Source organism: Cetorhinus maximus, chromosome 4 (genome assembly GCF_964194155.1).
Source record: "Cetorhinus maximus chromosome 4, sCetMax3.hap1.1, whole genome shotgun sequence".
NCBI classification, from domain to species: Eukaryota; Metazoa; Chordata; class Chondrichthyes; order Lamniformes; family Cetorhinidae; genus Cetorhinus; species Cetorhinus maximus.
Window position 1 is genome coordinate 164,283,594 of NC_135882.1, and position 27,797 is coordinate 164,311,390.

Sequence of the window (27,797 nt, forward strand, 5' to 3'; positions counted from 1 at the left end):
CAATGATCACGCTTTTAAAAAGGATTTCATTGGCTGTGAGGTGATCTGAGACGTCCTGTGGTAGTGAAAGATGCTAGATAAATGCAGGTCTTTCCCCATTGTTAGAGGCTCTTCCAAGTTGGTATTGGTCCCAATGGACCGAGCTTTGAGTGGGATGGGGAAACGGTCTCCATGGCAACCGCAGGCATGCGCATGAACCGGAAGGAGAAATGATGGGGGTGGGTCAGAGGTTATCTGCCAACCGGAAGTAGTGGTAGGACGCCGCTGAGTGCGTTTGAAGCTTTTTTACACCCCACCCCTGCCCCCATTTGGATTCAAAAAGCGGGAGACTGTCCGAGAAAAGATGAGCAGCTCGGCCGAGCATGAGAGCCAGACCCCGGGGAAGAGCGTTTCTGTCAACAACCCCGGCAGCGGAGTCAAACAGCACGAGAAACGGAAGCGGCAGGAGGAGCAGGAGCAGGAGATCGGGCGGAAAGTCCGGGTACGGGATGGCCGAGGCCTGGGTCTGGGTCTGGGGGAGGGGGCCGGGGTTTGGGGGAGGGGGCCGGGGTTTGGGGGAGGGGGCCTGGGCCGGGGTCTGGGCCTGGGCCGGGGTCTGGGGTCTGGGGCCTGGGCTGGGGGAGGGGGCCGGGGCCTGGGTCTGGGGTCTGGGGGAGGGGGCCGGGGTCTGGGGTCTGGTGGGGGGGGGGAAATGGTTATCACCCGGCAAGACTCCTGTGACTGCAGTCTGAGCAGAGGGACTTCATACAATCAAAACACAGCAGCTTCCCTCCCTGCTTTATAAAAGGGACGAGGGAGGCGATGGACCCTCAAGTTTATTTAGAGGGGGGGGTGGTGCGGTGTGTGGGGTGCAGCCTCGGTTGAAAGGATGGGGGTGGTGGGTGGGGGTTGCAGCCTCGGTTGAAAGAATTTGGGGGGGGGGGGGGGGGTGGGGGGGGTGCAGCCTCGGTTGAAAGGTTGGGGGGGGGTGGGGGGTGCAGCCTCGGTTGAAAGGTTGGGGGGGGGTGGGGGGTGCAGCCTCGGTTGAAAGGGTGGGGGTGGGTTGAAAGGATGGGGAATGGGGGGGGGGGGGGGGTGGGGGGTGCAGCCTGGGTTGAAAGGATGGGGGGGGGTGGGGGGTGCAGCCTCGGTTGAAAGGGTGGGGGTGGGTTGAAAGGATGGGGAATGGGGGGGGGGGGGGGGGGTGCAGCCTGGGTTGAAAGGATGGTGGGGGGTGCAGCCTGGGTTGAAAGGATATGGGGGGGGGGGGGGGGGGTGGTGGGGGGTGCAGCCTGGGTTGAAAGGATAGTGGGGGGGGGTGCAGCCTCGGTTGAAAGGATGGGGGGGGTGTGGGGTGGGGTGCAGCCTCGGTTGAAAGGATGGGGTGGGGGGGGTGCAGCCTCGGTTGAAAGGGTGGGGTGGGTGCAGCCTCGGTAAAGGATTTGGGGGAACCCAAAGCTGAGCTAGCAGAAATTGTAGGATCAAGACTTCTAGCTAGAGTGATAAATAGATGTTTGTTCGTGTAGTGGTTATGTTACCGAACTAATGATCCAGAGATATGAAATCCCAACATATCGGGAATTCAACTACATAAAATCTGGGACCATAAAACTACTGGATTGTTGTAAAAATGTATCTGGCTCATGAATGTTCTTTAGGCCAGGAAATCTGCCATCCATACCTGGTTTGTTCCATCTCTGTCTTACTCCAGACTCTCAGCAATGTAGTTGACTCTTAACTGCTGTCTGAAATGGTCTAGCAAGCCACTTGATTGTATTCAAGAGGAGAGTGTGACTCACCAGCTTCTTGAGGGAAATTCAAGATGGACAATAAAAGCTGGTCTTGCCAGTGATGTCCACATGTCGTGAATTATGATGTGGCAGATGATGTGTGCCAGGCAGACCAAATCCACAATGGAAACTTGGTCACACTATCACAATGGTTTTGCAATTTGCATTTATCATGAGAAGATGTGTGCACTAAATTCAGAAGTAATGAGTCCACCCTGACCTTTAGAGATTTTTTTAAAAACTAAATTAAAATATTTAAGAAAATAAAAAATTTCAAGCACATACATACGACTACAATTACTTACTACTATAACAACTCCTAAAATTCCTAATTAACCTGACACCCAGTTATATCCCCTTTAAAGCAACAGTCCAAAATAGATTTTAGATTTAAAACAAAATCAGCAAGTTAACACAGTACCCACTTGACAGTGGAATTCCAAATGGGTGTCTCCCAAACTTCAGTTTCTTTACATAGCAGACTTATGCACAAATGGCTGGAGGCTTCTTGAAGGCTGTTTCTCACACACCCATTAGATCTTACATGGCCTTCTCCTACGTAGCCTTTCATTCTCCTTTTACATATGTTTCTCTCTTTTTCATATGTAAAGCCTATTGTTCTTTGTCTTTGAAACTGTATCTTCCTCATAATATAAAAACTTTCATGTTGCCAATATTGCCAGTAACCTCTGGGAAAAATAACCACACCCCTTAGCCTTGCTTATCTGGCTAGTTGTAAACAGACTAAGATCCCGTTGAAATCCAACAATCCCTTCATTTATTTAAAAATGCAAATTCCCTTCATACCTTGCATGCTAAGACAGCATCTATGTTTACTCAGCATGTCAAGCACATTTCTATACCTAGCTTCTTTTGATTTCAAGGTTGCAGTCTACTCAACTCCAAATGTAATGAAATCACACATACAAAATCACGTATACTTACCCCGATAAACCTACTTCATAATATTTTTCTGGTTTATTGTGAAAATTATGCTTTCGTCACAGAATAAATAAAAAACAAACCTTGGCTTGTGCTTTGCTATCTTAACCTGGAAATGCTGAGGCTAAACAAGACATCTCTCTACTGATGTCCTTGTGATGATGGTGCAGCGAGAATCGTGTTTGCCACCTGGTTTTTTGATGCTGGCAATCTGTTAAGTGCTGTGCTTTTTCTCAGTGTCTTAATCACAACCTCAGAAAAGCCACTCTCCTTTATGCATGCAAACTTCTCCCCTTTCAGTTGTAGCTATTCATGTGGTTTCTTGACGAAGGCTACTGATTTGTTTCCAGGTCATAATCGGAGAACTTCCCATTTTCCGTTGGAAACCATGTTTAAAAAGTTAAGCCTTGTTTACTGAGGTGTAACTTAAGTTTTTAAAGGCAATCTGAATAATAACTACAGCTAAAGAACCATTATGAAGACGTAATTTTTATGTGTGAAATGTTGTTGAATGACCCTAAAAAAGACCTGATGAACTTCAGAATTGGCAATGTTCATGGGCTGTGTTAAATGGACAGGGTGATGATGTGAAGACTGGTGGCCAAAATGGATTTGGTATTGCAGCACGAATGCCATCTAATGCATCTGCTGACATATAATTTTTTTCAGTGGAAAATAGAAATCTATGTGCATAATTAAAGATTTCAATCTATACAGGCATCTTAAAGCAGAAAACTTTGGATTTATTTTTTTCAAATGTATTTCCACGGCTGCCTGATAATGGATTCCTTTTCTGAAAAAAAAATCAGGGATTTTGCTCACATTTACTCTTTGTCTCCTTTCAATACATTATTGGCTAAAATCATCACTGACTAGAGTTCCATAGAGCAACATCACTTTAGAAAAGCAACATAGTGGCTGGGAATGTATGTGGGATGATTAGCTTCTGCTAATGGTATGTAAATTTTGAGATGTGACACCTGAACAACAGTGTCTGCTTCTTGTATTGTGAGAACACCAGACATGAGCAATCTACTTGCATTTTTGAAATTTAACCCTTTTGCTAAGTCTTAAATGTCACTGGTAGAAATCTTGCACTGTTGGCCAAATGGTTGGTTTTGCCAAAAACATTGTAAATCTACCAATAGAAAAATCGATTTGTGGCAAAAACTTTTTCAATCTCCATTTGCTGTTTAATACCCATGTCATCAACATTATTTTTCAAATTAAAATCTGCAATTATGCAAAGTATTTTTTGTATTAACTTTTTAAACATTTTGTTTTTTTTTAATCAGAAAATAGATGAAGGACACTGCAGTAAAGTGGCTGCACACTACAATGAGCTTCAGGAATGCGGTTTGGAAGTTCGTAGTCAGAGTCGTATCTTTTACTTGCGCAACTTCAACAACTGGATCAAGAGTGTCCTTATTGGTATGTATGTAATCTCTGATTTATACTGCATTTCAACCTCCTGTTTGGGGGAGGAAGAAAATGAAGACTTTCATTTATGCACCATTTTTCGCATTCTCAGGATGTCCAAAAACCCATTATGACTAATGTAGCGTAGTAATGTGGGAAATGTGGCAGCCATTTTTTTTATTCATTCATGCGATGTGGGTGTTACTGGCTAGGCCAGCATTTATTGCCAATCCCTAATTGCTCTTGAACTGAGTGGCACTTTGTCAGCGTCAGCCACACCCCATGTAAGAATGAAAAAAAAAACTTTCATTTACAGAGCATCTTTTTTAAATTCATTTATTGGATGTGGGTGTCACTGGTTAGGCCAGCATTTTTTACCTATCCCTAATTATCCTTGAGAAGGTGGTGGTGAGCTGCCGCAGTCCATGTGGTATAGGTACACCCACAGTGCTGTTAGGGAGGGAGTTCCAGGATTTTGACCCAGCGACAGATAAAGAACGGCGATATATTTCCAAGTCAGGATGGTGAGTGGCTTGAAGGGGAACTTCCAAATGACGGTGTTCACATGTCTGTTGCTCTTGGCCTTCCATATGGCAGTGGTCGTGGGTTTGGAAATTGCTGTCTAAGGAGGCTTGGTGAGTTTCTGCAGTGCATCTTGTAGATGGCACACACTGCTGCCACTGTGCATCGGTGGTGGAGGGAGTGAATATTTGTGGATGGGGTGCCAAACAAATGGGCTGCTTTGTCTTGGATGGTGTCAAGCTTATTGAGTGTTGCTGGAGCTGCACACATTCAGGCAAGTGGAGAGTATACCATCACACTTCTGACCTGTGCCTTGTGGACAGGCTTTGGGGAGTCAGGAGGTGAATTACTTGCTGCTGGATTTCTAGCCTCTGACCTGTTGTAGCCACAGCCCACGCCTGAATATTGTCCAGGTCTTGCTGCATTTGGACATGTACTGCTTCCATATCTGAGGAGTCGCGAATGGAGCTGAACATTGTGCAATCATCAGCGAACATCCCCACTTCTGACCTTATGGTGGAAGGAAGGCCATTGATGAAGCAGCTGAAGGTGGTTGGACCGGGGACACTACCCTGAGGAACTCCTGCAGTGATGTACTGGAAGTGAGATTGACCACTAACAACCACAACCATCTCCCTTGTGCTAGGTGTGACTTCAACTAGTGGAGAGTTTTCCCCCTGATTCCCATTGACTCCAATTCTGCTAGAGCTCCTTGATGCCACACCCAGTCAAATGCTGCCTTGCTGTCCAGAGCAGTCACTCTCACCTCACCTTGGGAGTTCAGCTCTTTTGTCCATGTTTGATTCAAGGCTGTAATGAGGTCAGAAGTTGAGTAGCCCTGGCGGAACCCAAATGGAGTGCCAGTGAGCAAATTATTGCTAAGCAAGTGCTACTTAATAGCACTGTTGATGACTCCTTCCTTTACTGATGATGGAGAGTAGACTGATGGGGCGGTAATTGTCTGGGTTGGAATTGTCCTGCTTTTTGAGTACAGGGCATACATGGGCAGTGTTCCATATAGGTGGGTTGATGCCAGTGTTGTAACTGTACTGGAACAGCTTGGCTAGGGGTGCAGCAAGTTCTGGAGCACAGGTCTTCAGTACTATTGCCGGATTGTTGTCGGGGCCGATAGCCTTTGCAGTATCCCAGTGCCTTTAGCAGTTTCTTGATATCACATGGAGTGAATCGAATTGGCTGAAGACTGGCACCGTGTGATGCTGAGGACCTCCAGGATGAAGCTGCGATGGATCATCGGCACTTCTGGCTGAAGATTGTGGAGGCTCATCCTCCAGTGAGTTGTTTAATTGGCCACCACCAATCATTACTGGATGTGGTAGGACTGCAGAGCTTAGATCTCACCCATTGGTTCTTGAATCACTTAGCTCTGTCGATTGCTTGCTGCTTGTGCTGTTTGTCATGCAAGTAGTCCTGTGTTGTTGCTTCACCAGGTTGACACCTTGTTTTTAGGTCTGCCTGGAACTACTGCTGGCATGTTCCCCTGCACTTTTCATTGAACCAGGGTTGATCCCCTGGCTTGATGGTAATGGTAGAGTGGGGGATATGCTGGGCCATGAGGTTACAGATTGTGTTCGAGTACAATGCTGCGGCTGCTGATGGCCCACAGCGCCTCATGGATGCCCAGTCTTGAGTTGCTAGATCTGTTTGAAATCTATCCCATTTAGCACGGTGGTAGTGTCTCACAACATGATGGAGGGTATCCTCAATGTGAAGGCGGGTCTTTATCTTCACAAGGACTGTGCGGTTGTCACTCCTACCGATACTGTCATGGACAGATGCATCTGCTGCAGGCAGGTTGGTGAGGATGAGGTCAACTATGTTTTTCTCTCTTGTTGGGTCCCTCACCAGCTGCCGCAGACCCAGTGTAGCAGCTATGTTCTTTAAGACTTGTTCAGTAGTTGTCCTACTGATGTGATGGACATTGAAGTCCCCTACCCAGAGTACATTCTGCATCCTTGCCCCCTCAGTGCTTCCTCCAAGTGGTGTTCAACGTGCAGGAGTTCTTATTCATCAGCTGAGGGATGGTATGTTGTAATCAGCAGGAGGTTTCCTTGCTCATGTTTGACCTGGTGCCATGAGACTTCCTGGGGGCCGGAGTTGATGTTGAGGACTCCCAGGGCAACTCCCTCCCAACCGTATGCCACTGTGTTGCAACCTCTGCTGGCTTTGTCCTGCCGATGGGACAGAACATACCCAGGGATGGTGATGGTGGTGTCTGGGACATTGCCTGTAAGGTATGATTCTGTGAGTATGACTGCCCGGCTGTTGCTTGACTAGTCTGTGAACTAGCTCTCCTAATTTTGGCATAATTTCTCATAGCAAGCTCCCATAATTGGCGGTGGCAACCAGATAATTTGCCTTCAGGTGTTAGTTGCGCCAGAATATTGGCCAGAGCACCGCGGAGAACTCCCCTGCTTGTTTTCAAAGCACTGCCATGGGATCTTTTGCATCCACCTCGAGGGTGTGAAATATCACTTGATGTAGGGCGCTTTAAATTGAAACGCACATAGGCTGAATATGTCGGAATAGACTGCCAAATCTGTGGTTCAGCAGAAAGCATCCAAATCACAGGCTATCGTATTTGTATTTTAACATCCAATAGCTGAAACTGTGGAATTGACAAAGGTATTTACATTCAATTTTACATGCATATGTCAATGGTAACCTGGCAAGGTTCCGAAGACAGCCTAAATCATGAGAATGAAGATCGATCAATTTATTCCCATCGCCTGATCACAGAAATACTTGGCGATCACTGCTGTATATTCATTGCATATTTTTCCTGCAGAACATAAGATTGTGGAAATAGGGAGAGTTTTGTTTGTTGGGTATAGTGATGCCATTGGAGGGGGAGTTATTGGGTCACAGAAAACTTATTCATTGGAGAGCAATTGCTACAACTTTGAGTGGTCAGTATTAATCTAAAATAGTTAGGCTATACCATTATATGCTTATAAAGTTGTAACCAAGCAGGTCATTTTATATTGTAGAAAGACTAGAAAATACTAGAAACCTGAAACTAAAAATGTGCAGTAGGAAGGCAAGCATCTGAAAGAGAAAGATGGGTTTATAATTTGGACCTGACTATTCATCCAAACAGGATAACAAGTTTATAGATCAAATGTAACCTCGACCTCTAGCTGTGCACGTCTTAACATTTTCTGCTACCATTTCATGGCCCACTACTAACAAACCGGCCTCCAGGTAAAAACATGATTAATAGTTCATAAAAGGCAGACTCTGAAGTTCAAGGAATTTTGAGGTAAACTTGCTTTTTATTGCAGGAGAGTATCTTGAAAAGGTGAAGCAGAAGAATAGGCACAACATCTCTGTCTTGGACCTAGGTTGTGGAAAAGGTGGTGATTTACTGAAGTGGAAAAAAGGACAGATTAACAAACTGGTTTGTGTTGGTAAGTAATTTGCGGGAGAGACGAGAGAAGAAACTTAATCCGTTTTGGAAATTGGTCCAGAATCAAGCAGTTTATAAAATATTTGAATTATGTGCTTTGCTTTCATCTTTGCATTGATGCATGAATTAATATTTTGTTAATTTCATTAAAATATACCTTTATTTTACGACTCGAATGACGTGCAAATTCTAACTATAGTGTTTTAAAATTGATAATTTTTAATCCTGTTTAAAAAGAAATAAAATAGTTGGAAAAAACGCCCTAAACATGTTTTTGCTGTCTGTTTTAAACTAAGTCATCAGCACTTAAGCTTTAACCGACATAGGAGCAGGAATAGGCCATTCAACCCATCGATGGGAACTGTTTAGCAGTTATTAAGTCCAATAGAATTAGCATGTAGTCCAATTTATTTGGTCACTGAAGAATAATTTTCTAATTTCATTCTGTTCCATCATAATTTTTGCTTTTAGGCCCTTTTAAGCCAGTTTCTTCCAACGAGGTTAATGGTGACCACTTAATTTAATACATTTCTCTCACTATTTCTTAACCCCTTTGTGAAATGAAGCTTATCTTTTTGGATCACAAAACAATCTATTTTAGCAGTTAAATTGTTAAATAAGATTTTCATAGGGTTTTTCTTGGTTGTCCATCCCAGGGATGTGGGTATTGTTGCCAAGGCCAGTAGTTATTGCCCGTCACTAATTGTCCTTGAGAAGGTGGTGGCGAACTGCCCTGGTCCCTGTGGCGAAGGTGCTGTTAGAGATAGAGTTCCTTGATCTTGACCCACCTATAATGATATTTTCAAGTCAGAATGGTGTGAGACATGCAGGAGAACTTGCAGGTGGTGGTGTGGCCTGCTGCCCATGTTGTTCTAGTTGGTAAAAGTTGCATGTTTGGGAGGAGCTATCAAAGAAACATTGGCAGTGCATCTTGTAGTTGGTACACAGTGCTTCGGTGGAGTGCTACTGATGGAGGGAGTCAACGCTTAAGATGGTGGATGGAGTGCCAATCAAGCAGGCTGCTTTGTCTTGGATGGTGTTGACCTTCTCGAGTGCCTTGGAAAGAAGACATGCTTTTTGTGTTAAATATTGCCTTATTGTCTTTCCTGTCTTAAATTAGGCTCAGGATTTGCCCATTGCCATCTCAGGCTGGACTGGGCATTGGTCTCTTGTCTCAGTTCCAGAGACAGCATCTCTCAGAATTTACTTAGGAATTGGGGGAGAGAGAGAGAGAGACAGAGATGATGATGAATATAAAGTTGGTTAAAAAAATTAAGTTTATGTTTAATTCATGAAAATAATTGCTAAAATTCTTTTTCTCCCTTTCTCCTCTAACAGATATTGCTGATATTTCTGTGGAACAGTGCGTTCAGCGATATGGTGACATGAAAAACAGATGTTACTCTAACGAACAGCTTTTTGCTGCAGAGTTTGTAAGAGCAGACTGCACCAAGGTAAAATGCTTCAAGTTTAGGACATGCTTCAGTTCTATAATCTACCATAATACATAAATATATAAATTTATAAATGCCTGTACTTTTCCAATGCTCTTCCAATTTAAATGGTCTGCTTCACATTTATTTTCAGTGCTTTATCCAATAAGGTCAATTAGGCTAACTTGGAATTTAGTGTTTGAGAATTGGATTAGCAGATAATTTGTGTTTAGCAACTTTAAATTGAATGCAGTAAACTGTACACGGACCTCAGTTAATAAAGCATATAGTATTCTGGGCTTTATTAATAGGGGCATAGAGTACAAGAGCAGGGAGGTTATGCTGCATTTATATAAAACACTTGTTAGACCTCAGCTGGAGTATTGTGTGCAGTTCTGGGTGCCACACTATGGGAAGGATGTGAGCACATTGGGGAGAATGAGAAGAAGTTTACAAGAATGGTTCCAGGGATGAGAAACTTCGATAGATTGGAGATGTTGGGACTGTTGTTCTTAGAGAGAAGGCTAAGAGGAGATTTGATAGAGATGTTCAAAATCATGCTGGGGCTGAACAGAGTAGACAGGGAGAAGCTGTTCCTGCTCGTAAAAAGATCAAGAACAAGAGGGCACAGATTTAAAGTGATTTGCAAAAGAAGCAAATGTGACATGAGAAAAAACTTTTTCACACAGCGAGTGGTTTGGGTCTGGAATGCACTGTCTGGATGTGTGGTGGAGGCAGGTTCAATTAAGGCATTCAAGAGGATATTAGATGATTATTAAATAGAAGCAATGTGCAGGGGTACGGGGAAAAGGCAGAGCAATGGCACGAGGTCATAATGCTCATTTGGAGAGTCGGTGCAGACACAATGGGCCGAATGGCCTCCTGTGCTGTTAAGATTCTGTGATTCAGTAATTTGGAGTTTTTGCTGATTTTATAATAACTGTGGGAAGATGTAGGGTAGGACAAAGGGATTAAATTCGGTCTGTTCTTGGAAAGAACTGGTATAAAGGTGATGAGCTGAATGGCCTGCTTGTGTGGTGTAGGATGGTTCCAAAAAATCTCTGCAGTACAGAAGTTGGTTGCAATCTCAATTTTACTTTATACCCATTTACTCAGCTGTTAATCATTCACTTAAATGTGTATAATCTGTGACATCAAACTCATTTAGCTTTCATCCAAGGAAGTAGAGTTAGTTCACCAGCATTGCATTCTTTCTTATCTGGAGATTGAGGGAGACTAGATATGGGAGGTGAGTGTATGCTAACTAACTAAGCTGAATTAAGTACCAAACACTATTATTGTGATTGTAACAAATTCAATTTTTAACTAAAAACTGTATTGTTTTTTCTTTCACGGGACAAGGGCTTCACTGGCTAGGCCAGCAATTATTGCCATCCCTAATTGCCCTTAAGGTGGCAGTATTTTCAATTGTTAGAATCATATAACAAAATAGCACAGAAGGAGGCTGTTTGGCCCATAATGCCTGTACCAGCTCTTTCCCATAGCCCTGCAACTTTTTCCCCTTCCAATATTCATGTAGCTCCCTATTGAATGTTGTTATTGAATCTGCTTCCATCACCTTTTCTTGCATCCAGATTATCATAACTAGGTTAGGTTTTTTTCCTCCTTGTGTTGCCTCTGGCCCTTTTGCCAATTTCCTTAAATCTGTGCCCTCTAGTTACTGATTCTTCTGTCATGGGAAGCGGTCTCTCCTTACTCTTATCAAAACCCTTCATGATTTTCAAAGCCTCTATCAAATTTCCCCATAACCTTCTCTACTGCAAGGAGAGCAATCCAGTTTCTCCAGCCTATCCATTCATGCCTGAAACAATGTCTAGTAAATCTTCTCTGCACCCTCTGACAACCCTCGATATCCTTTGTAAATGTTGTCCATTTAAAGAAATTTAGAAAATTAGCTAAGATTGTCATGACAAGGAGTAAGGTGGAAAATGTACAATTAACTTTTAGTTTAAACAAAAGTAACTGATCATAGTGTGTGACACAATTAGGCTCTTAGAGGAAGTTGGGAGAAAAGTGTTTAAGAACCATATATTTCTTTATTATTAACCTACATTCTTAGCCTGTTTGGTTATGGTTTTGGTTTCAGTCGTGTACGTTTAATGTAAATGCCTTGTTTTTTTTTTAGGAGTTGCTGACTGAGAAATATCAGAATCCTGACATAATGTTTGATATCTGTAGCTGTCAGTTTGTCTACCATTATTCCTTCGAGACATTGCAACAGGCAGACACCATGCTGAAGAATGCCTGTGATCGCTTGCGCCCTGGAGGGTACTTCATTGGCACTACACCAAATGCATTTGAACTTGTGTGAGTCTGAATTTATCTTGGAGTAAACTATTTTCATCCTTACCAAAATTGAAACATGGGTGTGGGAGGAAATAAATGGCAGGAAGATCGAATGACAAAACCCTAAATTGGACCCAAGTTTCCAGAACTGCATTCAGTTGTGTCTAACTTAGTTAAATGTTCTGCTTCAAAGGCCTTCCCTGGCAACTATTGCACAGCTGTATCTTTTGCATGAAGAAGTTACACTTTGCTTCCCTTGCTAATGTTCAACTAAGAATTTGAATATTTATCTGTGGGGGCCAATGTTTTTTGAAAGTTTACTTCACAGTCATAACTTTAATTATATTGCCTTGAAATTACTCCTTCCCAAAGAAAACACGCTCAGCTACCCCACCATTTCTCCTTGAAATTGCCTTTTGTTATTCACCTCTGTACCTACCTCCTGTCATATTATCTTTTCTCATATTAGGTGGTCTGAAGAGTGCTTTGTTCAACAACAATATGTTTGGGCTTGAACTTGATTCCTCTTATGCAGTTCAGTACCTTGTCTTTTACGCTGTACCCAAATACTGTTCTGATGGGTTTGTAGATTTATCAACTCGAACCCTCATAACTTTCCTGAATTTGCCCTCCTGATTATTTATTCCCAAATTAGAAACAGAATGATCTGTGGTGAATGGTTCACCCCTTGACCCCCCCCAGTGTTGTTGGAGCTGCACTCATCCAGTCAAGTGGAGAGTATTCCATCACACTCCTGACTTGTGCCTTGTAGATGGCGGACAGGCTTTGGGGAGTTAGGAGGTGAGTTACTCACTGCAGGATTCCTAGCCTCTGTCTTGCTCTAGTAGCCACAGTATTTATATGGCTGGTCCAGTTCTGTTTCTGGTCAATGGTAATCCCCCAGGATGCTGATAATGGGGGATTCAGTGATGGTAATGCCATTGAACGTCAAGCAGCGATGGTTAGATTCTCTCTTGTTGGAGATGTTCATTGCCTGGCACTTGTGTGGCACGAATGTTATATTCCTCCACTCTAAATACCATTTGCCACATCCTTGCCTACTAAACTATCTATCATATATCCCATTGTAGCCTTTTTGCATCCTCATAGCTAACTTCCCCACCTAACTTTGTATCCTCAGCAAACTTGAACACATTGCACTCGGCCCACCTTGCTGTCATTGATAGGGGTTGTGAATAGCTGAGCCTCGAGCACTTGGCAAATAGCTGGAAAGGATATTTGCGAAATCTTCATCTTACTGAATTTGGCTGACTTCCTAACTTTGTAACCACCAATTTTGAGGTCTTATTCTTATTTCTTATTTTGAAATGCCATCCAAGTTGATGCTGTATTTTAGAGGTATCTTGGGTCCCAATACTAACCCCGTTGGAACCTATTTCGTAATCTTTTGCCAACGTTGAATTTTATGCTTATCCCAATTTTCCTGTAATTCAATCTTTTTTCTGTGAAGTACTAAATTTTGTCTCTTATTCCTGGGCCCTTCTTTTTGCCTATGAATTGCTAACATGGAAGCTTGTTTATTATGTTGGTGATATCTTCCAAAAAAAAGAGCCTTATCCCAATCCATTTTGACCCTTCTTTCACAAATTATACTTTCCCAAGTGTTTACCCACTTGACCTCAAAATTTAGCTTTGTTTCCCCCCAACAACAAATATTTCTAGTTTCCAGCTCTGCCTCTTGATCCTTTGCAGTTCTGTGAGCTACTTTCCAATCCTGAATTTGGTAAGTCTTTTTTAAAATTCATTCAAGGGATGTGGGTGTTGCTGGCTAGGCCAGCATTTATTACCCGTCCCTAATTGCCATTGAGAAGGTGGTGGTGAGCTGCCGCCTTGAACCAGTGAAGTCCATGTGGTGTAGGTACACCCACAGTGCTGTTAGGGAGGGAGTTCCAGGATTTTGACCCAGCGACAGTGAAGGATTTATTTCCAAGTCAGGATGGTGAGTGGCTTGGAGGGGAACTTCCATGTGGTGGCGTTCCCATCTATCTGCTGCCTTTGCCCTTCTAAATGGTAGCGGTCGTCGGTTTGGAAGGCACTGTCTAAGGAGCCTTGGTGTGTTTCTGCAGTGCCTTTTGGTGTACACGCTGCTGCCACTGTGCATCAGTGGTGGAGGAAGCGAATATTTGTGGATGTGGTGCCAATCAAGCCTTATCTGGCCTTATCTCTGATCACAATGCAAATTTGTCATCTAGGTATCTTATCTAGTTTGAGGATTTTACATTTTTATAACCATTATTCACATGCTGTTTTTAAATGACATTGGTGTTACTTCTACTTTTTTCTTTCCTCTTCAGAAAACGCCTGGAAGCATCAGAAACCAACTCGTTTGGAAATGAATTGTACAGTGTAACATTTCAGAAGAAGGGCGAATACCCACTCTTTGGCTGCCAGTACGACTTTAACTTGGAAGGAGTAGTTAATGTCCCTGAGTTCCTTGTTTATTTTCCACTGTTTGAAGAGTAAGTTATCTGACTGGATTGCACTGGTGAACAAGCAGTTCTGATTCAAAATTAGTTAAGCTAGATTACCAATGCTGCCTCACTTGACTTATTGCTTTGGAAATTTAAATACGATTGTTGCAAGGAGGAAGAGGCACCACAATGTTCAAAATTAACATCTCTAAAAAAATTAAATACAATTTTCAGACAATTGTATTGTTTTAATTGTTGGAATATGACCTTCAGTTAAAATGCCACCCACAGGATCATAGAATTGTTACAGCACAGAAGGAGGCTGTTCCCCATAGTGTTTCAGTTAGAATTTCTGTGTGCAGTCCAAGTAAACTATTTAATCTAAAAGTGGACAGTCACAAATAGCAGTAAGGTTTAATCCTTGCATTGAGTTCATGAGAAACTTAACTTTTACACTGAATGGTAAAACATATCTGCCTTTGCAGTACGAAAAAGATGGAACCTACAGTAACCAAGTGCTTTTCGCACTCAGAACATCCCAAAGCCAATGAATGACTGACTATTGAAGTGAAGCCATTGTTGTAGGAAACATGGCAGCCATTTTGCTCACAGCAAGCTCCCACAAACAGCATCGTGATTATGACCAGATAATCTGTTTTTTTAGTGATGTTGATTAAGAAATAAATATTAACCAAGATAATGAGGGAGAATTCCCCTGTTTGAAATAGTGCTTTGGGATCTTTCATATCCATGAGACCATAAGGAGGAGCAGAAGTAGTCTATTCAGCCCATCGAGTCTGCTCTGCCATTCAGTGAGATCATGGTTGATCTAATAGTCCTGAACTCCCCTTTCTTGCCTTTTCCCCATAACCCTTGATTCCCTTACTAATTAAAAATCTGTCTTATCTCAGCCTTGAATATGCTTAATGACCCAGTTTCTACAGCCCTCCGTGGTAAAGAATTCCACAGATTAACAATCCTTTGGGAGAAGAAATTCTTCCTCATCTCTGTTTTAAATGGGTGACCCCTCACTCTGAGATTACGCCCTCTGGTCCTAGACTCACCCACAAGGGAAAACAACCTCTTGGATCTGCCCTGTCAAGCTCCCTAAGAATCTTATGTTTCAAAAAGCTCGCCTCTCATTCGTATAAACTCCAATGAGTACAGGCTCATCCTTCCCTCATAAGAAAATCCCTCCATACCTGGGATCAACCTAGTGAACCTTCTCTGGACTGCCTCCAATGCCAGTTTATTTTTCCTTAGATAAGGGGACTAAAACTGTTCACAGTATTCTAGATAAGGTCTAATTAGTGCCTTATATAGTTTTAGCAAGACTTCCCTATTTTTATACTCCATTCCCTTTGAAATAAAGGCCAACAGTCCATTTGCCCTCCCTATTACCTGCTAAACTTGTATGCTAGCTTTTTGGGATTCATGCATGAAGGTAAACAGGGCTCCAGTGTAAGGTCTAAAATGGTGCCTCTTTCAGTACAGCACTCTCTCAGTACTGCACAGGAGAGTCAACCTAAAAATCATGTGATACTGTGCAGTAGAAAGTGAATTATTGAGGTTGTTCACCCTGTAACGCTGAGAGCCATACTTTTGGGGGTAGGTCAGAGCTTTTGCTGGTGGCTTCCTCCAAGCTGAACTGGGGATATTTCATAGGCTTTGGGGATCTTGCAGGGTTCTAGGCAATTCTTAATTGAACTATAGTACAGTTCACTGAAGAGATGTAAATGTGGTTTTGTGGCTCTTTTCTGAAAAGAATGTTCTGCATTTTTTCCTCTCTCTTTCTTTGTAATTTGTTCCATTATTTAGTCTCCCAGTCGATTATTTTTGAGAAAACATACCTTTATTTGCATTGAATCTTCCACTTTTTGTCCTCTAACCATTTTACCCCCAGCTAAAAATTTTAAAGGAATCAAAGCACAAGTAGAATGAATTGGCTATGTAGTCTCTCAATATTGTGTATATTTTTTTTCATTTTGGGCAAGAGACTTACCACTCTTGAAGTAATAGCTCGTACATCAGGAAATACAAAAGGAGTTTTAAAGTTCCAATTTATTTTGTGCTGGATTGTAGACTTGCTAAAGAGAATTTCATTAGCTCATGGTCACCCACTTCTTGCAACAAACTTTAAAGTGAGCATTTTAGTGTGTTTAGTAAATGTGTTTGTGTGGTAATTAAATTGTAACAATTGAGGTTGTTGTGGGAATAAAAGCCTTTACCATGCATTATTGCCCCCTCTCACACCCAATTGGTCAGCTACTTTTTGGTATAGTTTCTTAGTATGAAGCTCAGTGTAATTTTACAGAAACTATATGATTGCTCTTTGTCCTTCTAGGATGGCTAAAAAGCACAAGATGAAACTCGTTTTAAAAAAGACCTTTTCAGAATTTTTCAAAGATAAAGTCCAGAATTCAGAACATAAAATGCTGCTGAAGAAAATGAAGTCATTAGAGGTAATGTGAAATAGTAGCTGGTGAAGATTATGGCCACATCTCACTGGGCAAGCATCATTGGTTTTCTGGTGTTGACTTTCTTTTGTTAATGGTAAAATACTTGAAATATTAAGTTTTGGTGCAAAATTCAGCATGTTTAGAATGGCTGAAATCAGGAGTCATAATTGGGATGTTTTTCAGGCATATGTGGTGAATGAAAGGCTCAGTTTTCTTTCCCAGTGGGAGGGCATGAGTTAATACAGAAAGCTTTATAGTCTCAATTTGGCAGAAGTCAGAACTTTATAGAACCCACAGACTCCTGTGTTGAATCTGAAGATTGAGTTACATTTATTATATTTTAGTATTGATAGTCACACTTCATATTTTTGGGGAGGTGGTGGCATAGTGGTATTGTCACTGGGCTAGTAATCCAGAGAGCCAGGATAATGCTCTGGGGACCCGGGTTTGAATCCCACCATGGCAGATGGTGAAATTCGAATTCAATAAAAATCTGGACTTAAAAGTCTGATGATGACCATGAAACCATTGTTGATTGTCGCAAAAACCCATTAGTCCTTTAGGGAAGGAAATCTGCTGTCCTTACCTGGTCTGGACTACATGTGACTCCAGACCCACAACATTGTGGTTGACTCTTAACTTCCATCTGAACAAGGGCAATTAGGGATGGCAATAAATGCTGGCCTAGCCAGTGATGCCCACATCCTATGAGCAAATAAAAAAAAAAAATTGGCTGTTCAGTTGTGAAAGTCAGTAGGTGCTTTTGGTTGCTGTTAACCTATCCATGCCCCAAGCTCTGAAAGTGCTACCCTAAACCTCAAATAAGATCAGAAAATGCTGGAAAAACTCAGCAGCACCTGGCAGCATCTGTGGAGAGAGAACAAATTGCAGATGACCCTGTGGAGAGAGGGTTATGGGGGAAAAAAAATTAGAAAAAGATCAAAATGGCCTGAAGTTGTTGAACTTGATGTTAAGTCCAGAAGGCTATAAAACACTGAATCGGAAGATGAGGTGTTGTTCCTCCAGGTTGTGTTGGGCTCCGCTGGAACATTGCAGTCGACAAGGACAGAAATGTGAGAATGAGAGCAAGATGATGAATTGAAATGGCTAGCAACCGGAATGTTGGGGTCATATTTGCGGGATGAGCAAAGGTGTTCTGCAAAGTAGTCACCCAGTCTGAGTTTAGCCTCCACAATGTAGAAGAGACTGCATTGTGAGCAGCGAATATAGTAGACCAAATTGAAAGAGATGTAAGTGAATTGCTGCTTCACCAGAAAGGAATGTCTGGGGCCTTACATACGTACATACAAATTGGGAGCAGGAGTAGGCCACTTGGCTCTTCGAGCCTGCTCTGCCATTCAATAAGATCATGGCTGATCTGATTGTAACCTGAGCCCCACATTCCTGCCTACTCCTGATAATCGAGGATCTGTCTAGCTCTGCCTTAAAAATATTAAAAGACTCTGCTTCAACTGCCTTTTGACAAAGAGTTCCAAAAACACTAAACCCTCAGAGAAAAAAATTCTCATCACTGCTTTAAATGAGCGACCCATTATTTTTAAACAGTGACCCCTAGTTCTGGATTCTCCCACAAGAGGAAACATCCTCTCCACATCCACCCTGTCAAGACCCCTCAGAATCTTAAAGGTTTCAATCAAGTCATCTCTTACTCTGCTAAACTCCAGTGGATACAAACCTAACCTGTCCAACCTTTCCTCATAAGACAACCTGCCCATTCGTGGTATTAGGCTAGTAAACCTTCTCTGCACTGCTTCTAATGCATTTACACCTTTCCTTACATAAGGAGTCCAGTAATGTACAGACTACTCGAGATGTCGCCTCACCAGTGCCCGGTACAACTGAAGCATAACCTCCCTACTTTTGTAATCAATTCCCCTCCCAATAAACGATAACATTCTATTAGCTTCCCTAATTACTTGCTGTACCTGCATGCTAGCCTTTTGTGATTCATGCAGTAGGACACCCAGATCCCTCTCAATCTCAGCTCTGCAATCTCTCACCATTTAGATTACAAGCCTTTTTATTCTTCCTGCCAAAATGGACAATTTCACATTTGCCCACATTATACTCCATTTGCCAGATCTTTGGCCACTCACTTAACCTATCTATGTCCCTTTGTAGCCTCCTTATATCCTCTTCATAATTTACTTACCTACCTACCTCTGTGTCATCAGCAAATTTAGCAACCATTCCTTCGGTCCCTTCATCCAAATCATTTATATAAATTGCAAAAAGTTGAGGTTCCAGCACTGATCACCATGGCATACAGCCAGCCTTCAACGGTGAGAAGGGAGTAGCTAAAGGGGCAGGTGTTGCACTTTCTGCAATTGCATGGGACGGTGATGAGTTCTTGGGGGTTACGGAGGAGTGGACCAGGGTGTCGCGGAGGGAACGGTCCCTACGGAATGCTAACAGGGGAGTTGAGGGGAAGATGTGTTTGGTGGAGGATGATGCTTTGAATGTGGAGGCTGGTGGGGTGAAAAGTGTGGACAAGGACAACCCTATTGTGGGGGGAGGGAAGGGGATGAGGGCAGAGGTGCAGGAGATGAGTCAGACGTGGTTCAGGGCGCTGTCAACCACAGTGGTGGGGAAATCTCTGCTCAGGAAAAAGGAAGCTATAATCAGAAGCACCATTTTGGAAGATAGCATCGTCAGAACAGATGCGGCGCAGGAACTGGGAGAATGTGATGGAGTCCTTCCAGGAAGCAGTGTGTGAAGAGTTGTAGTTGAGTTGGCTGTGGGAGTTGGTGGGTTTGTACTGATTATTGGTAGGCAGTCTACCACCAGAAATGGAAACAGAAGTTGAGGAAGGGAAAGGAAGTGTCGAGATGGACCATGTGAATGTGAGACAGGTGCAAATTGGAAGCAAAATAGATACATTTTTCCAGGTCCTGACGAGAGCATGGAGTGGCACCGATACAGTCATCGATGTGCCGGGAAAAGAATTTTGGGGGGGCCTGAGTAGGACTGGAACAAGGAATGTTCCGTAATTGGGGCCCATGAGTGTATCCATAGCCACACCTTTTATTTGAAGGAAATGAGACAAGTTAAAGGAGAAATTGTTCAGTGAGGGATCAAGTTCAGCCAGGTGGAGGAGAGTAGTGGTGGATGGAGGCTGTTCAGGCCTCTTCAAGGAAGAAGTGGAGAGCCCTCAGACCATTCTGGTGGGGAATGGAGGTGTTGATGGACTGGACGTCCATGATGAAGAGGAGGCGGTTTTGGCCAGGAAACTGGAAATTGTTGATATAACATAGGGCCCTAAACCTTTCAACCTAAACTTCTACCTCTCTTTCCTCTTTTAAGATGCCCCTTAAAGCCTACCTCTTTGACTGCGCTTTTGGTCAACTGTCCTAATATCTCCTTACGTGGACCTGTATCAAATTCTGTTTGATGACACTCCTGTGAAATACTTTGGGACATTTAACTATGTTAAAAATGCTGTATAAAAGCAAATTGTTGAATTTATTTCAGTTGATTAAGTTCTTATGGGGTTTTTCTTGACACCACGCAGTTAAACCATCTAGGGGGCCCTTTAGATTTTCATTGAAAACAGTTTGTGTATCTACTGCAATTTAAATTCAGTTAATTAAGTATGTCTGGAATGTAAAACTAGTATTGATAGCTGTCAGATTCTCATAAAAACCCACCTGGTCTACGAATGTCCTTTAAGGAAGGAAATCTGCCATCCTTACCCCGAGTGGCTGATGTGTGATTCCAGACCTGCAGCAAAGTGGTCGCCCCTTAACCGTCCTTCACACGGTTGTACTAAACTGCTACGCAAGTATAAGAAAACTGGATGCACTTGGCATTGACCTAGGCTTCTATTAGAACCACATCAAAGGTACACCCAGACCAGTCGAACCTGTAAAGACTACCTCACCTACCATCTAGGAACGTGTGCCAACATTTGGGAGAGCTGGCTTGCAGATTAGTCGAGCAACAGCCTGACGTACTCATGCAGAATGATACTTTCAGCAAGTCATAGCTAGATAAGTAATGGTGGTACAGCGAACTTCTAAAGGTTGAGCTGAACAGCAAACAAATGAAACTGAAAATTTATTTCATATGAAGTGGGCACTTTGAAACTGAAATATGTTTTGCAGACATGTCTACTTGATGCGCAGCTGTTGCAAAGAGCGTGCTGCAGCAAGAGAGATTTGCAATACATGTAGAGGATTTAATTGTTGAACAACAATGTTGATTGTACAGGGTTAGCACATGCCACAGGTTAACCATAGAATGCATGAAGGACCGGAAGCTTTTTAGCAACAATCGAGGCCAAAGAAGAGGGTAAAGCCACCGTAAAACTTTTAAAAGGGGAGGGAAAGAGAAAATTTTCAGTGTAAGTACTTGCAGATGAGTAGAGGTGTTTGAATTGAAGGTGCAGTGATCAAGAACTTTATTCAAATAGACCAGTTCCAAGTGGGAGAATTCTAGGTTTCTCATGAGAACCAGTACAGAAGACAATTCACTGAGTAGGGAGCTATGTCAGCTTGTCACTCGTGAACACATGGAATAACACTGGAACAACATAGGAATAGGCCCATCTGTATGTGTTCTCTAACAAGGGTAGGTGCATGTCATTAGAAACATTATACAGGGACTTTAGTAAAGAGGGGCAGGATAGAGGAAAAGTTTTAAATAAAATTAAACAAAAAACCCTAAATTCCCCCGGACACAGATTATATTTTAAATTTGTGTTGCAATTCAGCGTCATAATGCTTTACAAATGAGACAGAATTTATAAAGTGCATTACTGACATCTTGTGACAGAAATTACAAATTGCAACTTCTGCATCAATAAAGCGGATTGCTTCTCCAGCTCCCTGTTTGGATATTCCCGTTTGCTGGAGCTTGACTCTGTATTTTGCTCGGTTTCCCAAAAAAAAGGATATCCTAAAATCTTTTGAAGTTAAGGATATCTTGCTATCCCCTTCCAAGCTGCCCTGTCTGTACGACAACATGAGAAAAGTCATGATAAAAGGCCATTTGGTCCATCGTTTCTCTGTACATTAGCTTGGCTATCATGGAATCTAATTGTATTTCGCATAACACCAGCATTTTCGTGTCTCACTTTGTTTTCCAAAATGTAATTATGCTTTTGAGCCTATTTTGTCCTTTTTAAAAAAAAAAACTGAATTATCCAATAATTTGAATTAACAACATTTAATTAAGCCCTGGCTGTTCATTTTTCCAGTAATTCTGATTTATAACCCTCCGGCTACATCCCTTTATCCCCAGCGTTGGTTATGATGGCAGGTGGGGCTGTTTACGTCACATTTCTGACATGTTCCTGCCCTCTTCCATCCTAACTTGCCTGGGCCTCCAAAGATAAACAGTGCATATGGAAGCAGGAAATTGCAAAGGGACTGATGAAGTTAGTGGGCCAAACTGTAGCAGATGGAGTTCAATGTGGAAAATTGTGAGGCCATCCATATTGGATCCAACCAACAGACCGGATCAAAACTCTGCAATCCTGCCACATCCAGCCATGAATAGTGAAGGACAAATAAACAGCTAACCGGAGAAAGGGGAGGCTTCATGAACAATCCCATCCTCAATGATGGAGGAGCCCAGAGCGCCAGTGCAGAAGACAAGGCTGAAGCATTTGCAGCCATCTTCAGCTGGGACTGTCAATTGGGTGATTCATCTTGGTTTCCTTGTGAGATTCCTAGCATCACAGGTACCAGTCTTCAGCTGATGCGATTCACTGCATGAGATATCAGGAAATGGCACATCGTATTGGATGCAGCAGAGGCTATGGCCCCCAGTAACATCCCAGCTGAAATGCTGAAGACTGGTGCTGCGGAACTAAAACAAAAACAAAAATAGCTGGAAAAACTCAGCAGGCCTGACAGCATCTGCGGAGAGGAATACAGTTAATGTTTCGAGTATGAATGACTCTTCATCAGAACTAAACAAAAAAATAGAAATGCGGTGAAATAAGCTGGTAGAGGGGGCGGTGGGACAGGTGGAGCTGGATGGAGGGCCACTGTTAGGTGGAGGCAAAGAAGAGATTGTCAAAGATGTAGACAAAAGGACAAAGGGGCGTTGACGGGGGTGATATCTAAGGAATGTGCTAATGGGGACATTAAGGGTAGAAAGCAGGACAAGCTAGTGGCAGATAGCCCTAGTGGGGGTGGGGTGGGGGGAAAGGGATCGAAATGGGCTAAAAGGTGGAGGTAAAACGATAGATTTAAAAATAGGTGGGAAATGAAAAATATATTTAAAAAATATAAATTATTGGAAAAAGGGGGATCGGAAAGGGGCTGGGGATGGAGGGAGTGCTGTGGAACTAACCTTGTTTTTAGCCAAGCTGTTCCAGTACAGCTACAATGCTGGCATCCACCTATGTCCTGTCCACAAAAAACAGGACGAATCCAAACTTAGCCAATTATCACCACCAATCTATTCTCAATCATCAGTAAAATGACGAAAGAGGTTATTGACAGTGCTATCAAGTGACACTTACTGATCAATAACCTGCTCACCGATGCTCGGTTTGAATTTTGCAAGGGCCTCTTGGCCCCTGACCTCATTGCAGCCTTGGTCCAGCCATGGACAAAAGAGCTGAACTCGAGGTGACATGAGTTACTGTACTCGACATCAAGGCAGCACTTGACTGTTTATGGCACCAAGAAACCTCAGCAAAACTGGAATCAGTGGAAATTGGGGGATTTTGGGAGAACTCTCCACTAGTTGGCGTCATACATAGCACAAAGGAAGATAGTTGTTGGAGACAAATCATCTCAGCCCTTGGGGATTGCTGCAAACATTCCTCAGAATAGTGTCCTCGGCCTAACCATCTTCAGCTGTTTCAGCAATGAACTTCCCTCCAGCGTAAGGCCAGAGGAGAGGTTATTTGCTGATTCCACAGTGTTCATTATTCGCAAGTCCTCAGACACTGGAGCACTTTGTACCAACATGCAGTAAGACCTGGACAGCATTCAGGCTTGGGCTGGTAAAAGGCAAGCAGCATTCATACCACACAAATGCCAGGCAATATTTCTAACAAGACCGAGTCTAACCACCTCCCCAGGATGGCACTGCCATTACTGAATTTCCCCCCATCAAAATGCTGAGGTTATCATTGACCAGAAACTTAATTGGAACCAGCCATTTAAATATTGTCCCCTCCCTAACAGAATTGAGTGTGTGCCTACGCGACATGGACTGCAGCGTTTCAAGAAGGCAGCTTAGCACCATCTTCTCGAGTGCAATTAGGAATGGGCAATAAATGCTGGCCTAGCCAGCGACTCCCACATCCTATGAATGAATGAATTTAAAACAAAACAGGTCAGGGGCTGGGAATTCTGTAGTGTGCAACTCACCTACTGTATCCCCAAAGCCTGTGAACCATCTACAAGGCACGAGTCAGGAGTGTGATGGAATACTCTCCACTTGCTTGGATGAGTGCGGCTCCAACAACACTGAAGAGTCTTGACACTATCCAGGACAAATCAGCCTGCTTGATTAGCACCCCATCTACTACCTTAAATATCCACTCCCTCCACCACTGGTGCACAGTGGCAGCAGTGTGTACAAGATGCACTGCAGGAACTTAAGGCTTCTTCCAAACCTGTGATCTCTACCTTCTAGAAGGATAAGAACAGCAGATGCATGGGAACACCACCACTTGTAATTTCCCTTCAAGCCACACCATTCTGACTTGGAACTATATCACCATTCTTTCACTGTTACTGGGTCAAAATCCTGCAACTCCCTGCCTAACAGTACTTGGGTGTACCTACACCACATGGACTGCAGCAGTTCAAGAAGGCACCTTCACAAGGGTGTTTAGGGGTAGGCAGTAAATGTTGGCCTTGCTATCGACAGCAAATCCTGTGAATGAATTGGAAAAAGCTTTGTGTATGAAATCTGTTGTGATAGAAAGTTTTCCCATCGCCTCAACGTTGAGCAGTTAAGTTCGCTCGCTTCACTAATGAATTTGTTTTCTGAACCTGGTTTTCTAAATTTCTTAAAGCATTTGAGTGTAAAGTGGAAGCTGGTAGACTGATGAATAGAATAAGTTTTCAACTTAGATTATGTGTTTTAAAACTCTTTAATTATAATATTTATACTATTTTTGTGTATTTTACAGCAATATCCTAGCGCAGAGAATATTGGTAGCCATGGGTTTAATAAGGAAAATTATGTGCATGCAGAACATTACCTGAAGAACCCACAAGCAAGAGCGCCACTCGTAAGTTTCAATAGTTCCTTTTTATCTTGAGCAATTAAATGAACATGGTGCCACTTTAATAACTTCGAATTAATTACCCTAGGCCTTCCTTTGTGCTGAAAAGTCACTTGCAATTTTTCCGGATCCCCATTTTAATTCCTTCCAATCGAAAGGCCAAATAATGGAGATTGCCAGAGCTATTCCTTATGTGACTGTCAGTTTTATAATGCGTATAAGAGATTAATGGGAAATTAATTTTTGGCAACTCCCAAGAAGAATAATACTAATTGAGATAGAGGCCTTGTTCCACTCCACACACTCCTACTACAGTCCAAAGTCCTCACCTTATTTTGTTGAAGCTAATGGACTGCAGCAGTTTAATTAGAAAAAGTAGAAGAACTCACCTGACCCTGTTTACCAATCAAATATAGACTGGGATGGTAATAGTGGAAAGGGCAGAGGGACCAGAGTACCTAGAGTGTGTTCAGGAAAATTTTCTACAGTATGTTTCCAGTCCAATAAGACTGCTGGACCTGGTTCTTGGGAATGAGGTGGGCCAAGTGGATTGAATATCAGTAGGAGAACATTTCGGGGACAGTGGGCCGCCTTGAAAGAAAAGAGTTTGGGCACAGGCCAAGAACAAGAGGGCGCACATTTAAAGTAATTGGCAAAAGAAGCAATAGCAAAATGAGAAAAAACTTTTTCACGCAGGGGTTAAGGTCTGGAATGCACTACCTGAGACTGTGGAGGAGCAATTGAGGCATTCAAAAGAGAATTAGACTGTTATCTGAAGGGGAAGAATATGCAGGGTTACAGGGAAAAGACGGGGGAATGGCACGAGGTTAATTGCTCATTTGGAGAGCTGGTGCAGACAAGGTGGCTGAATGGCCTCCTTCACTGTAAGGATTCTGATTTCAAATCCATTGTATGAATGCCTAACCATTAATGTAAATTGCCATGGCAAATTGCCACAAGTGTGCATGTGTTGTTTAGTATACTGATAGTTTGGGACAAGGTGCTTGTGCTGTTCAGACTTCTTAAGGTAATTAAGGTAACATGCTTCTTAAGGTAACATGCTGAAATGTTTTTTAAATGCTTAGGTAATTCTAGTTTACCTTCTCCCTCTGCCCCCCCCTCCCTTCCCCACCATAATTTGACTCTGGAACAGAGTGACAGCAATACTTTGAAGCTGGGTTACCTTGTAGAGTTCATAACAGTCAAAATAAGCCCTGTGAAAGTGTTGCACTGCTGTAGAATTGATAACCATTTTATATTAGAAAAAGTTGTTGAAGTTACCTGCAGGGAAAGCCATTTTAGGATCTCACCTGTGGGAAGCAGGAAATGAAAGTTTTTTTTTTGAAGATGGGCCAATGAGTATTTAAAATGTTGAGCAAGGATATTCAAGAATTCATGGGCGATGCATTTATGAATTTTTCAATTGAGCCACTGCAAAAAATTATTTTCTTGTGATATTTGTTTTACAGGGAACATTAAGCAAATCGGAGTGGGAGGCTACAAGTAAGTATAACTCTCAGACACCACTCATATCAACAACTAAAGCAACAACTTGTATTTGTATAGTGCCTTTAATGTAATAAAATGTTCCGAGGTGCTTCAGAGAAGCACAGTAAAACAAAATATGATACCGAGTCGCAAAAGGAGATATTAGGTCAGGTGACCAAAAGCTTTGTGAAAGAGGTAGATTTTAAGGAGTATCTTAAAGAAGGAAAGTGAGGGAGAGAGGGTATTGCAGAGCTTTGGGCCTTGGCAACTAAAGGCGTGGCCACCAGTGGTGGAGTGATTAAAATCAGGGTTACGCAAAAGGCCAGATTAGAGGAGTGCAGATATCTTGGAGGGTTGTGAAGCTGGAGGAATTGCAGAGATAGGGATGGAGTTATGTAAAAACAAGGATGAGAATTTTAAAATCAAGACCTTGCTTCACCGGGATCCGATGTAGCACGTTATATAGGTAATAAGGGAATGGGGCTTGCTGTGAGTTAAAACACTGGCAACAGAGTTTTGGATGGCCTCAGGTTTATGGAGGGTAGAATGTGGGAGACCAGCGTTAGAATAGTTAAGTATGTGGTAACAAAGGCATAAATGAGGGTTTCAGCAGCAGGTGAGCTGAGACAGGTGAAGTCAGGCAATAGGTGGAAATAGGTTGTGTTTGCGGTGATGTGAATATAGAATCAGCACAGAGTCGTTAGAGCACAGAAGGCCATTCGGCCCATCATGCCTGTGCTGTCTGCCCCAAGGAGCAGTTCTCTTGCTGCAGAAGCTCACTTTAGAGTCAATTGTGACACCAAGGTTGTGAACAATTTGGTTTAGTCTCAGACAGTTGCCAGGGAGAGGGATGGAGTTGGTAGCTAGGGAGCAGAATTTGGAGCAGGGACTGAAAACAATGGCTTCAGTCTTAATATTTAGTTGAAGGAAATTTCTGCTTATCCAGTACTGGATTATCAAATTGTAAATAAGTGTTTCTTCACCATATGGAGTTAAATAAGCCCTGATTAACATTTGATATCAATTCCTCCTTCAAAAATACTCAGTAGTATAGAGGGATCCAGTAACGACGTTCTCTATTTTATGTAGGACCTGTTACATGTGGGTGTTCCTGCAGTGCTTCTCAGGGGCAGCTAGTGGTGGGCAATAAAAGCTGACCTGGCCTGTGGCGCCCACATCCTGTGAACGAATTTAAAGAAGTTAGGAGCAGGAGTAGGCTCTTTGAGCCTGCTCCGCTATTCGATAACATCATGGCTGATCTGATTGTGGTCTCAACTTTACTTTCCTGTCTGCCTCCTATAATCCTTGACTTCCTTGTCGATTAAAAATCCTTATAACTCAGCCTTGATTAAATTCAGTGACCCAGCCTCTGTTGCCTTCT

General features: G+C 42.7%; 1 protein-coding gene across 1 annotated transcript in view; it reads left to right on the forward strand.

The window, feature by feature from the left end:
• Window positions 1-249: 249 nt before the first annotated feature.
• Window positions 250-27,797, forward strand: part of rnmt (RNA (guanine-7-) methyltransferase) — a 34,820-nt gene continuing 7,272 nt past the window's right edge. Inside the window, exons 1-9 of the mRNA XM_078541095.1 lie at window positions 250-481; window positions 4,007-4,142; window positions 7,955-8,080; window positions 9,418-9,533; window positions 11,659-11,840; window positions 14,135-14,299; window positions 16,596-16,713; window positions 24,833-24,934; window positions 26,398-26,431. Coding sequence (XP_078397221.1) covers window positions 344-481; window positions 4,007-4,142; window positions 7,955-8,080; window positions 9,418-9,533; window positions 11,659-11,840; window positions 14,135-14,299; window positions 16,596-16,713; window positions 24,833-24,934; window positions 26,398-26,431 — 1,117 coding nt within the window. The 5' untranslated portion in view covers window positions 250-343. The remainder of the gene's footprint in view (window positions 482-4,006; window positions 4,143-7,954; window positions 8,081-9,417; window positions 9,534-11,658; window positions 11,841-14,134; window positions 14,300-16,595; window positions 16,714-24,832; window positions 24,935-26,397; window positions 26,432-27,797) is intronic.